Below are 14,163 nucleotides of genomic sequence, written 5' to 3' on the forward strand. Positions count from 1 at the left end.
GGAGTACATGAGGAGTTACAGTGCAGCACAGAAATGGCTTCTTGTGACCACAAACAGGAACAGATCACTGAAGCATCCCATGTGTGTAAATATCAAGAAGCACCCATTACAGCCCTCACGCATGTTACACATAACTCAAAGTCTTTGCTAGCAACACACACTAAGATAGAGATTCAACGGGAATGGAATAATTATGATAAATCTGTTGAGAAATAATACCATGAGATCTCTCATGTTAAAGAGCTAGAATTCATGATTCAGCTTGCTGCTGCATCTAACCCAACGCTATGAGTTCAGTGTTGCTTGCCTTCCCAGCTGACAGCTTATCTGACATTGCAAAAGCTGCCTGATCACATCTCGAGTCCAGTGAGAGAGAGGAAATACCATACTCTTACAATTTTATTCTAGACTAGGAAACTTCCATCATATAGTTATTGAAGCACCATGATTTAGTCAGCAGTCGTCATCTTTTATTCTTCAAAGAAGCAATCTTAACCTGTGGAAATCAGTTTTACATCATGAATGATATTTAATCAGATATTAGAATTTAATTCTTAGGGTCATGATTGATGCCATGTCTAACAACACAAAGCTTTCCCATCATTCTGTGGACTATGTATGAATCTATTATCTGACCACAATCTTCTGCTTTTGTCTGTTTCTTTTTTCACTAACATCATATATTTTTTTCCCTGTTACCCAAGTCTTTTAATGATTATTTTTGACAGATAAAACTATTTTACAAAGAAAAGGGGGAGGGGGAATCACACTTGAAGTGATGATTATCACCGGTGGCAATTACTCATTATATACCTTATTATTCCCCTTCCCAATTTTCAACTGAACTAACATCCTGTTCAAGTCACTCTCAATCTCACTTAAGCAATTGTGCTACTTTCTTCAGTCGATCACTTTTTTCCTTTCCGAATAAAATAAAATAACATTTACTTTTAGACATTAATCAAAATAATTAAAACAAAACTAGGGGTCATAGTCTCAAGATTAAGGATCAGCCTTTTCGAACTGAGTTGAGGAAAGATTTCTTCACGCAGAGGGTAGTGAATTTGTGGAATTCTCTACCCCAGAAGGCAAATAGTATTCACATATTCAAGACTGAGATTGATAGTTTTCTAAAGGATAGAGGGATTAAGGGATACAGGGATAGGGTGGGTAAATGGAATTAGGTTAGAAGATCAGACATGATCTTATTAAATGGCAGGGCAGGCTCAAGGGGCCGAATGGTCTACTCCTGCGCCTACGTCTTATGGTCTTATACAACCATATTTTGTTTTACAACAACAACTTTCACATTTATAGTGCCCCTCATAGAGGGCAGTGTCTCAAGAGTGTTTTACGTGAAGTAGATCATGCTTCAGACCATTCTGCTGCTGCTATTGGACTAATCAGCCATGATCAGGACAACCTGTACGTCATAATGAGATTCAGCAACTCAACTGCTGCCAGTGACGTGGTCTTATTCTCTGCACTGGTGAATTATGACTGGTGATGGGACCCTATTTTGAAACCTCACCTTTGACTTTTTTGTTCCAAAAATTACACTCACTTCTTGCAGTTAAACTGACCACCAAAAAAACCTAAATCTGCTTTGATCTGTTACCATAAAGGGGTTTCAGTGCTGTGTTCTTGATGAGCAGTGTAAAATCTGATCACAGTGTTACTCTAGTTTTGGCAACATTTTAATCTGTTTTTTTCCTCAGAACATGATCCTATTTTACCCAACATTAAATAACTAGAGTCATGAAAAATTAAACCAGATAAACCCGACTTTAGTACGGATGTATTAACTGTGCTCACTGTGTAATAACATCGTGACTACAACAATCTTTCTCCCCAGTAATTCTTAGAAATCCACCCTATTACTTACAGTATAAAAGAAGGAATCACTCCTCTTTTAAGGTATTGTAGCTATAAGAATTTTTTTCCGCTTGAAAATCACTACTTTGCTGCCTCGACAGTCACAAAATCAAGGGTTTACATGCAATCATTTCCCCCCCCCCCCTCCTGTCAAGATCTTTTAAAACACTTATGTTTCCACCTTCAATTTTAGTTACAGTCATCTTCTTCAGCAAATTGGACAGCACATTAAAATTGTTGGTCTTTGCACAGACTCATAGTCGTAATTAGTCACATAGCTCTATGATTCATTCATCAGAGTAATGGTATCTATTGCCAAAATGGCTCATTGAATTTAATATTTCATACCTGCTGAGGGGAGTTTTAAGATAGTGGCCATCTGGAAAAGACTAAGGCAAGAGACAATTTTACTCGGTATAATGGGAGTATTAAACAACATCTGTGTTTGTGATAATTTCCATTACAAGTAAGGTTGTAGAAAATAAACCTTAATTTATTTATTTTAATTTAAATTGAATTGCCACAGCTGTTCTTCTAGTTTAAAAAAAACTCATCAGGAAACGCAGAAATGGTGGTGTGTCCAGGTCATAGAATCATAGAAGGTTTACGGCACAGGAAGAGGCTGTTTGTTCCACAGTGAATACTGAGTAGCTGTAAGACTTTATTTTCCTCAAGAAGGAGAACCTCATTGAATCACTCAGATCATTGTTCATCAGTTATAAGATCTTTATTATTCCTGTCACTAACTATAGATCTTTGAAATTGTTTGCAGCAAGGATATGGGGTAGGCAGTAGGGGGTAATGCTTTGAGATGTTACCCTCCATGAAGGGAGCTATATAAATGCAAGTTATTGTCGTTGGTTTGTTACTTTGAAGGACTAACACTGATCACTTTCTATAAAACCAGAATGACTGGGAGTGCTGAATTAAATTTTCCAGGGGAAGGGGCTATTTCCCCCATCTTTACTGGCTTTTGAAGAGTTATTTAACTTTCTTCCATTGAATTTTAATTAGTTTATAAGATGGGTATGTTCAATGCGGCAAAATTATTCTAACTCCAATAATTAAATGAGACAGTCACTATATGGAAATACTGTACTGAGGTCAAGCTTTGCTCATTTGTCATAATCCCTGCTCCTGACTGGCAAAATCATGACCACATTGGGAAGAAACTGTAGATTTCACACAGACCTTACAGTTGTGCATATTTAAAGGATCAGTTATTTTAGTCATACCCTGCATAGTCAAGTTTGCTATTCTTACGGAATGTGGAATAGATGTGGAAATGGAATGGGATTTATTTTGCATGGTTGTTGGACCTTTCAATCTTGGGAGTTATCTGCGCTGAGACTGTAAATCTCTTTTTTGTGGGTCGGTCAGCTTCGTGAATGAAATTTCAAGTAATCATCATAAAACCCGATGCTATTTCCACACACATTCCATACTCAGCTGCTCAACATTTATCAACACAGAAAATGCAAGTAAATCAGATTCTGGTTCAAGTAGAGATATCTCCCACAACCCTTCGGAAGCCGCTTCACCATCTGATTTCACTTCCGATCGAGCTTACTGTCTGCTATATTTTCAGATCCCACGACACTTAGTAACCGGGCTACTGTTTCTTACATGCAAAAGCTAACAAATGAATATCATTCAATGATATGAGGCAGGATTGCTTGGGGGGAAAAATTCATTGACTGGAGTTTGTAAAGTGACGTTCGTCTTTCACATGGATTTCTTCGGCAGTCTGCATATGCTGTCTCCTGTCAAATGATCAGGTTGGATGTATGTACGTTCACTTTTGACCGCGGTGCTGCTTCAATCCTAACACAGGCCCGTTTGCCACCACCTTCTCCTACTCTCCAATCTTAAATTTAATCTGATATTAGATAGTCAATCTGTTTCACAGTTTTTACCAATTACAGGAGATCTGTCATCATTATTAGGTAGTGGCAACTACAAAGTGGCCAAAAGGTATATTTGAAATCAACCCTTTAACATTAAAAGGCTTCCTTTAATATCATATTTAAAAGCTTTGTTGAATGCAATTCAGAAAAACAGTTTTCTACAATTCAAAAGTGCTCAGATGGTATACTGTGGTTAACTATTAAAATACTATTTGCAATGATTTGTGTACAACTGCACACATTTCCTGTTTAATTAGAGGAGGAAAGATAAAGCATTGAATTGTTTGGCAGTTTACATACTTGGCAAATCTACAATTCCATTTTTATTTTTGCTAAACTAAGCATATGTTCATTGAGACATTTCCTTAGAGGTCAAATTAATGCAACTGTATAGTTTAATGTTCCTGTTGACTAATTAGTGCCTCATTATTTCTTTCTGCAAAAGCAGCAAACCTTACAGAAGTTACAAATACATATTAATTAAACAAGTGTTTGAGACCCTGAGACTAATAAGGAGGTTGTATTTGATGATGCTATTGATAATCCTTATTGCCTCAGGTTGAATTTTAGATTAATAAAGAAGCAGTTAATCCAGAATTAACAATAAATAGGTTCAATAACTAAATGTTAGATGGTATTTGTTGAGGTGAAAAAATGTGCAATATGTTGTGATAATGATCATTTTAATTGGTGATAATTATATCACAGCTTATTTTCCATCCATTATTATTTGTATTTACTGCTGCACTTTTTCAGCCAATGTCTAAACACCAGGTATAGTGACCACATTTTGAAGCTTATCAGAGATTTGAAATGATAAAACAATCTGCATAGTAGCTCCACTTTAGGGTTTTATCCTCTTGCTGAATCATACAGTATGATTTTTCTGATGAGTTTATCCTGGTATATGGATCAATGCAAACATTTCCCCAGATATTAGTTCAATTTAGCTACAAGAATGTTTTGTTGAGTGTGTTCTGTGTTTAAAAAAATATGCTATCAGTGTTCTCAAATATCATGGACAATGAGAAACAACAGAATCGGGTTTAAGACTAAAATCTTTAATAGTCATCACTGAAGAAGACTTTTTAAGTGCTTTGACCAATAATCACATCAACTTTGATGTGCCTCAGCTGCTGGTGATCAGTTTCATGCTCTCTGTGATGTTAATAACAGAGCAGACAGATCCTGGCAACTCCTATTTTATTCAGGATTGAGAATCTCTCTCTATATATTAATGTCCTATCTAAACCATTAGGAATATTTCTTGTCAATGGTTAATTAACATGAGTAGCATAATGCAATACAGCTAATGCTACTTGGTACTTCAATGTACCTTCCATTACAGATATTATTCTAGCATTAGTGTGACTGTAAATTAACATGAGATAAAGACTAACAGGGGCTCACTTTAATTAAGGAGTTGGCACAATGCAGTACACGATTAATCATGCGAGAAAATCTTGCTGAATTAGACCTGTAACACATCTATAAGCCAGAATTTCTCCATAAGGAAATTATGGTTTGTTAAATAATGAATTTACAACATATAGTGTTTTGGTAAGCTACCTGACACTCAAGGAAACTCATTGTTATGCCTAGAACTCTCCAAGCAAACTATTGAAAGTTCCACGTGTGTTTGGATTCCATTTGTTTGGAATAGATCGTGCACTCTCTCACCCTGGGGTTGCACCCTGCTTACCTCATCCCAGAGAGTTAGGTCAAAGTTTGCAAGAGTTAAGGCTTGGGGAAAACTCAGAGTGCGCATTGAGTTAAACCAGCTATAACCGAGAACTGGAGCATGGGTAGGGGAAAGGGGGAAAAGTTTAGAGGCGGGATGTAAAGATAAATAGAGAGGGGTCGAGAATGGAGGTAATTTCAGAGGTTAGGGGCAGAAGATCTGATGGCTCGGCCACAGATGATGGTTCGGAGAGGGTGAGGCGAGCAGCAGACTCAGGAAAGTGAATTGCCAATTAAATAATAACCGGGTTCCTACTTACTGCTGGGTAAACAGAGGCATATGGTGGAAGGTTTCGCCCTGCCTGAGAATTGAACCCATGTCTTCTCGAGTGCTCTAACCAATCCGCTACAGGACTCTGATAAGGACACAACTTGATAAGACTGAAGAGGTATGGGGGCTATACAAGTTTATTCTGCTGTACATTCACATGTTCACAGATTTCAAAATCTTGGTGTTGCAGAATAAGCAGCTTTATTTTTTCTGTGTAACAAATGAAAATGAATCAAGCAGCATTAGATCGAAGAGAAATCCTTCATCTGACTGGTACTGCTTGGGGCCCAATTGATGAAGAGGAAACGTGCACTAATTTGCCACTGGATGCAATCTTCAAATAGAATTTTACAAGCAGGGTAAATGCTGAAGGTCTTACAATATCAATAAGAGAAATACTGTGCCAGTGATAGCAGGTTGTGATTCTGCAAACATTTAACATCGAGTATGGGCACAGCATTTCCTAATTCAGTGTCAAGAAGAGTCAGCGGGTAAGTCATCTTCATTTTACACTGTAACACGTGTTTATTTTGCACAGAGCAATAGCCTCATTGACCAGATCTATTTCCTATCTTTTCAGTCTAGTGCCATGTTTAATCTTTGCTGTTTATTTAGTTGACTAGGTTAGAAAGAAAACAAAAAAGGTTTTTGTTTTACTTGAGACATTCATTATTCAGAAAATACATTAAAAGAGTCTCGCCTTCATTAAAATTTTTAATGATTTGAAACATTTATTTTCAAATTAATATATTGAATAATTATGGGAAAATCTGTAGCACAAGATACTGCTGGTGATAATATCAGGTGCCGCATTTTAACCCTTGCATATACACTGTGTATTGTTCATAAATCATGACATGAGTGACTTCTAACCTAATCCATGGATTAACATTGAAATAACAAAAAGATCTTACCTTCCTTGTATTTCGATATTGGATATAGCATAGAAGTACTTTGATAGATTCCGTTCATCCACAATTGTTGCACCAGTGGCAGGCCGAAGCAGTCTGATCCTCAGGTCTGTGACAGTGAAAAAGTCCCTCAGATTTTTGGTCGTGTCCAACTGTCCGTAAAGAGAAGCCATGTTATGGAGATGGGGTCCCCCGAAAAGTGCAAATCTGTCTTTGATTTCAAAGCGAACCATTTTGTCCATTTTCCACACGTAGCCTCTAGAGTACTCCTCTGTGCAAATTATGTCCAGGACTGACTTCTGAGTCAAATCGTGCACCGTTTTGGGCTCCATTCGGAAAGCATTTAAACAGTCGGCCGCGTAGAACTGGTATGGCTGCCATGTTTGACCGTAATCCAGGGATTTTTCAAGGATCATTTGCTCTGGACGTTCAGATTCGAAAGTGATGATGATATCTTCAGTCAGCTCGATGGTTTTGTTCCAGGATAATGTGATGTTGACCAACAGAGGCCTTGGGTAGTTCTTCCAGGAAACACTTTGCCAAAACGTATTTGGAATTCGTCCTTCATGATCAAGCATCAACTCTGGAGGGTGTGCAAGCTCTGGTGTGCTTGCATCACATTCGTTATTGCACATATATGGGTTTTCCTGAAATTGGAAGTAGAGAAGACTATTAGGAACTAATTTCTTTCAGTCCATTAGATTCCTCTCAACCAATGGTTGAAATTCAGGCAAAACAAACAAGTACTGTACTATGGAGTTCATTGTTCAAGAATAGTTAGCCTATTGCCTAATACCTAAACTGTTTTTTAATGAGTCCAATTTCCTAGACTCAACCACTCTTCCTAGCATCAAGTTCCAGCTGTGTGTGCATTACCTTCTGTGCAAAGAAATACCTCCTGGTGTCTGCCCTAAAATAGTCCCTAAAAAGATCATTATTCTTCAAGGAGTTTCTGTTACCAGATTCCTTTTAGTTTATAGCTACATCCACAGACAACAGTGTGTAAGAGGTAGCATTTTGGCATTTTTATTCAATGTACTTAAGCACATTAAGCTGCATTTCAATAGACCCTAGAACAGTATTTGGAGCATGGAATTTATAATGACATGCTGTATAACCTTATCCTACAATGCTAACTAAAAGATATATTATCTTCATGGAGGATTGTCAAATTCCATATTAATAGATTGTGACATTCAATTCTACGTTACACGCTCTGAGACACCATTCGGTGTGAAGGGCACAATACAAATGCAAACTGTTGTTGTTGTACATTGGCTGAATACAAATTCTGATGACATGAATAACATAAGTCTGGGTCTGGACCAGAAAATAAGCAACAGTGAGCACAAAAATGAAAGTAAAGAAAATTCTTTCAAATCGTCAATAGAAATACTCATATAGTTGTATCTCACAGATTTAAACATTTGCTTGATGAAAACTACTAACCACTTATTTAATACACGCAATAGGTTCCATGCAAATTAAAGCTAGCTGGAACTGTCATATGAATAACTGTTAGACACACTTAAAGGGAAATGAAAATTCACATTAGTTAACATGTGATGTTAACGCTATTCCTCCAACACTTAGTTTGCTCCTTGGCATTTTTGTTTTCAAAACATTTATGAAAATGTAAGCATTTAAAGATAGAACTGTATCAGCTGTCAGCAAATCTTCATGAAATCTTCCAGGGTCCTTTAGCCAGAATAAAGAAACTTGCCTCACATATGCTATGTAGCACCAAACTTGCAGCTTTTTTCCTGACCTGCCAATATTACTCCCACAGGTCCATCAGCAACAGATGTGAATAATCATACATGGTTGCCCTATAAATCATCATGTGATTAAATTACAAAATCTATTGGTCGAGGTCTGGAGATGTAATAGAGGTGAAAGAGAAAAGCTGTTGAGACTGAATAGCTCTTACGACTCGGTGTTCGTACATAGAGCATGGGATCTGTCATTGCAATGGAATTGGCAAAGTCACATGGTCTCTTACACTGCACTGAGAAATGTCCCGCTTATTTGTTTTTCTCTCCTCTTCAGCTTGAGTACTATTCCATGGGTGATAGCCATTCTCTAGTGCGTAACTGAAGTAGCAATTCAACACCAACTTGCATTGATAAGGCGCTATATCATATGCAAGGATTATTATTATTATTAACTCAAAGCAAATAATAATCTTTGAATTTGGTTCAGTGTCTATAATGGCTCAGCTAGCAATAAAGAAAAAAAAAGAAACATTTGTTGGCTGACCAAAAAGTTTAGTTTATGAACTCAAAGTCCTCAACACTGGGCCACGTTATGCTCTAAGTTTTTTATTTGTTCAAGACTTAAAATATTTATTAAAATGGTCAATATTTTGGAAGCTATTGAGAAAGTAATTATATATCAGTAAAGAAGCTGTTACTAACAGCAATCAAACCATCTAAGACAGTGTTTTCTTTTAATTCACCGCAGTATCTTCAATGGCACAATTGTCAAAGCATTTTCAAGGGCACCCATTTGTCACAGCACTTCTTGTTAAATAGAAGTGTGTCATTTTTGGAGAGGGATTCGCTCTCTACTGTGTGCAAATGCTATAAAAAGTTAAGTTACATGCTTACAGATTTAGATATCGAGTAAGTGATGCAGTGTTGGATCTCAACGTATTTTATGTGACTGGAATGTACGTTTGAAATCGAATGAAAATAAAATTTGCCATCCACTTTCTTAGTGTCCCTTTAAAAGAGGGTGACCTTACAAAGAAGCTTTAAAGCAGAAACTTCTGTTTAAAAAACATTATTGAATTACACCCCATTTGTTCACCTATATTTTCATAATGTGAAATATTAACACTGAGGTTAAAACTCAGAATAGTACACCAATCCCTGGGACAGATTCTGTAGCAGTAGTTCCTTGTCCCAGTTAAATTCTATCCATCCCTGAAGCCACTGAAACAATGCCAAATGCAGGGACATAGAACAATTCCACAACAGCTCAATTTGTTGCCTTTTTAATTCCCTATCAAACCAATTTTGTGGTTTTGATTAGGTTCTTTGTAGTAGGATTACATGTGGAATAATGTGGACCCAATGTACATTACTCAGGGACAAGTAATAACAAGCCCATATGTGTTCCATCATATATTAGCCGGTCTTGGACGGTGAGGCATCTGCTTAATTATACCTCCATAGTGCCCAAGAGAAGGATAATTGTGCAAACTGAAAAATAGGTTTACACCATGAAAACATTTAAAATATATTAATTACCACACACCATTATGATTTGAAAAATCAGATGAGGGAAGAATAACCCCTGTTGCTAGGAAATATTCCATTGTCACTTTGCAGCATGTTGTTTTATACAATGAGAAACATTTGCTGAGGTCTCCTCTCTTGCGCTGAGTTTATCATCAGAAAATGTTTCTCAAGAGTGCCGTTTGGAAAATCATTTGCAGTGCAAAGTGACTTTTGTTTTATCTGTGAAAGCAGCATGGCCAGCGGGCAATTAAAGGTACACATTCCACAGGTTGATAGGACTCCCAGACTTCTACCTGTCCACAAATACATTGAGCAAAACTCTGTTCCTGCATAAAATGCCCATTCTACACGTTTGTGCTGCTCAGCAAAAATCATTAGAGGCACAATGTAGACAAGCTCAGGAGCATAATCCAGACATCTGCTGCCCCCATTGCATTGAGACTGAGTGAAAATTAACAGAATTTAATCATTTGGTTAGATGAGAGAAGCTAGGAATGTCTATACCTGCAAGCCTGGAATCCAGAACCCTCTTGAAAAGAAAAAGCCTTTCAATAATTAATAGTCACTTCACTTGACAAGAAAAGTGACAGTAAACTAAAGCATAGTAAACCTACTAATCCACTGATTTTGCAGCTGAGATACTCCCTACCACAAAGTACATTAGTCTTATATCCTTGCCATCCGATAAACACTGTTCCCTTGAAGAGATCTTTTAGAGAAGCAATCATATTGAAATCACTTATAGTCTATTCTGTTGTAACAGTAATAAACATAAATATCTTATGTTTTTTGCACAATGACTTGAATAGTAAACAAATGGGCTGCAGAGCTTACTGGGTAATCAGACAGCATTCATTTCATTGAGATAAATGGACATTTGGAGAATTAACATCCTCAAGGCAACAGATACCAACATTGCCAGCATGCAATGAACCAGGTGAATATGGAAACTCAGACTTTTTTTTCACACTTAACTATCCTGCCTCATATCAAAACAGCCAAGGGTATCTGTACGTCATTTTCGTTTTATTTTTAGAAGTGTGTGAGCTTTTTTAAAATGCACATTTCCTGAGGTGCATCCAGGCAGACTGCTACCTTTGAAAATGTGCAGGAAGCAAATGATGACATAGCTATGCCTTTCTGCACCAAAATCCAAAGGTGACCCAAGGGGAATAGGTAGATACCGCACAATAATAATTACTTATATTTGACAACTTCTGTTTACAATACGTTCTCATTTGCTGAGGCTTTTAATACAAGGTCAGAACTGGAGTAAATAACCCAAAGTTAGGCTTCTCTTCCCACCTGTGCAGACGTGTTGGTCTTCATCCTGAAAAGCTTTCAACAATGACCTAACAAGCTCAACTGCACTTCTTGACAGAAATTGGTTGGCCACTTTGACAAATGTTTTTCAGCCTCCATGGAATAATCACAACGGGAACTAATTTGTTTCCGTTCGTGAATGAGCCTGCTCGCCAGTTACTGAAATCCGCTGGTTCACTAACTAGAGTGAAGTGAGCAGAAAAAAATGTAATTAGAATTAAAAAGGGTATTATGAGAAATTCAGTCAGGGAAGTTCATTAGTATTTTGCACAATATCAGCGTCCACTGCAAATGCAGTCTTATTTGGTTGGAATAATTCATTTTCATATTTTGTCATATTAGAATTAATTTTTATGTGGATAGTTAGATTGTGTTATTGCTTTATAATTTGCTTCATGATAAATATTATTTTCAAAATAAGTTTGGAATGTAAAGTAGAGCAGTATACCTGATCATCATATTTCTTGTTTGTAACTTGATAGAAAGGACAGGAGCAAGTAATATTAGAATTTTTTAAAAAAAATCTTACAATCCACAGCATTTTTGACTCAATTGGAAAACAGATGTGTGGACATTCTACAAACATGGGTAAAGCATTTTGATAAGAATGATGCATAGATACAACATCTGTCTAGAACTGGGGAAATACCAGGCAATTTTCCTTCCCTTACCCCAAACGGTATCTTGATCTCTCATAAGAGGCTGCTCGACAGAACCAGAGCGGCACAAAACAGGACCCAACTTCCTAACCCCATAAGTAAGTACTGACCCAGTCAGCTTCCTCATTCTCCTATGCTTTCCAATCCCACTGTGCTATACCTTACTTCCCACTCCATCTACCCATTTGTAATAGCACAAACTCTAACTCAATACAACAACCCTTACCCACTCACTGGAAAAGCATAACATAACAATGTTATTTTATTAAATAATGTTTGTTTATTAAAAAGATATATACATTCCTTTGAAAGGCTAATCTCCCCTTATCATACTCAGCACAACTTAGAGATGTGGTCTTGCTAATTAGCAGTGCAAATCATTATTAGGATAGACCAGTTAGAGTCAATTTAAATTAAACTGAATTAAAAAGGGGAAGGTGACATTAATAGGAACAAAGCTATTCTAATCTGCAAAATGGAATAAGTGGAATCCTGTTCGATTAAACCATGAAGTCAACAACTTTTCTTAAAAGTTTATGATTTGTGAGGATACATTTTAAAAGCATCTAGAGATAAACTATCTGTGTATTAAAGGTAATTGTAAGTCTAGAGGCAACTATTCTCAAGTTCACCATTTGTTTTCCACCAAAGCATAGAAACGCATAACAAAGAAACACACGACTGTTTGTGAGACAATGCTGGCTGCTGCGTTTTGCCCACAAAGTATACAGTGAATTCACTTTACAGTGTATTCTATGAAGAGCTTTGAGATGTCTCGTAGACGTGGTTGACATAGGCCTTATTATAAAGCGCTATATCAAATACAAGGATTGTTAGGGAGACCCACATAAACCAGTTTGTGCCTCATTATGCGTTCATTATGTCTAAGTATAACATTTATAATGAGACACAAAGGACTTGTGTAGATCAGAGGTCCTAGCTCTTCAGGAGACTCAATGAGTAGGGAAATTAGCATATTTTCATCTACACCTACCACCACATTGTACTTTTTTTTAAAAAAGAGATAGCTTTCTCTTTTGGATGACTGGGTGAGTCACTGACCAGTAGGATACTGAATAATAATCAACATTAAAGGCCCAGGCTTGATTTATTTTGTTTTAGGTATATTTGGATTCAGTATCTCTGGGCTGGCAAGAGAAAATCAACAACAACAGATTACATATGTATACTGCTTTTCATGTCGGGAGGATGTCCCAAGGCGCTGAACAGCTGAGCTGGCGGTTGGAGTCAGGAGGGGTACGGGGTACAGGGCAGGGGAGGTGGGGGGGGGGGGGGGGGGGGGTTGGAAATATGAGGATGACCGAGACAAAGGGACTCCTGGATGGAGTTCCAGGGGTTGGGGGCAGAAAGATTGAAAGCTTGTCAACTGATGGTGGGGCACACAAGGCGGTGCCTGCCAAGCCGAGGGAGTGGGCAGGTTGGTAAGGTTTTAGTAGGTCACAGAGGTAGGGAGGAGCCAAACTGTGGAGGGCTTTAAAAGTAAGGAAGAGGATCTTAAACTTGAAAAAAATTCAGACAAGGAGATTGAGGAAATGGGTTGACAGCATTCAAGTATCACACATCAAGCATGATCTATCTGGGGCATAATTTCTCATTACTGCATTCTTAGGTTTTAAAATGATTCAAATAGCTATGCAAGGTTTAAAGAGGGAGTTATGACTTTGAAGAGATTCATTAATTTGCTGGACCCTTGTTAGGGGATAACCAAAGATCATGTGGTATGCAAATGTGGCTTGGATAAACGCAGAGATTTTTTGCTCCATTTTCATTCAGCAATTATGTGAGTCAACCTCTCCCGAAACATAATTGCAATTTATCTAGGTAGAAATGAGACTCAGATGCCCTGCCTTAGGTTACTTGCCTCGTTTCACTTCAAATGATAAAACTTTCCACCACACAAAGGCCAAATTCTTTTTCTAATTCTCTTCAAATATTCATCTACTTGCTTAGAATACAACATGAAGACCCACCCACAGACATTAATACTTAAAAGTACTGGAACTGCACAGGTGATCTTCCTTGGGTCCAATGTAAGCCTGCCCAATTGATAATTTCTCACAAGATGAATTATTACATTTGGCTTTGCTTGACTCAAACTCTACCTAATCTGACTTCAGACTATATAGTGCCTCATCTGAAATCTCTTTATGACCTTGGACAACATTCACTCAGCTTCTCGTTTGACTGCAGACATTTTTACTAAAGTTTGTT

At 37.4% G+C, this 14,163-nt stretch overlaps 1 protein-coding gene across 3 annotated transcripts in view; it reads right to left on the reverse strand.

Annotated features, from left to right (window-relative positions):
- Positions 1-14,163, reverse strand: part of ntng1a (netrin g1a) — a 125,638-nt gene that overhangs the window by 64,155 nt on the left and 47,320 nt on the right. For all 3 annotated transcript variants that reach the window (XM_007887294.2, XM_007887293.1, XM_007887295.1), the window contains exon 2: positions 6,708-7,351. In XM_007887294.2, coding sequence (XP_007885485.1) covers positions 6,708-7,351 — 644 coding nt within the window. The remainder of the gene's footprint in view (positions 1-6,707; positions 7,352-14,163) is intronic.

The sequence above is a fragment of the Callorhinchus milii genome, unplaced genomic scaffold (genome assembly GCF_018977255.1).
Source record: "Callorhinchus milii isolate IMCB2004 unplaced genomic scaffold, IMCB_Cmil_1.0 Scaffold5, whole genome shotgun sequence".
Taxonomy (NCBI): domain Eukaryota; kingdom Metazoa; phylum Chordata; class Chondrichthyes; order Chimaeriformes; family Callorhinchidae; genus Callorhinchus; species Callorhinchus milii.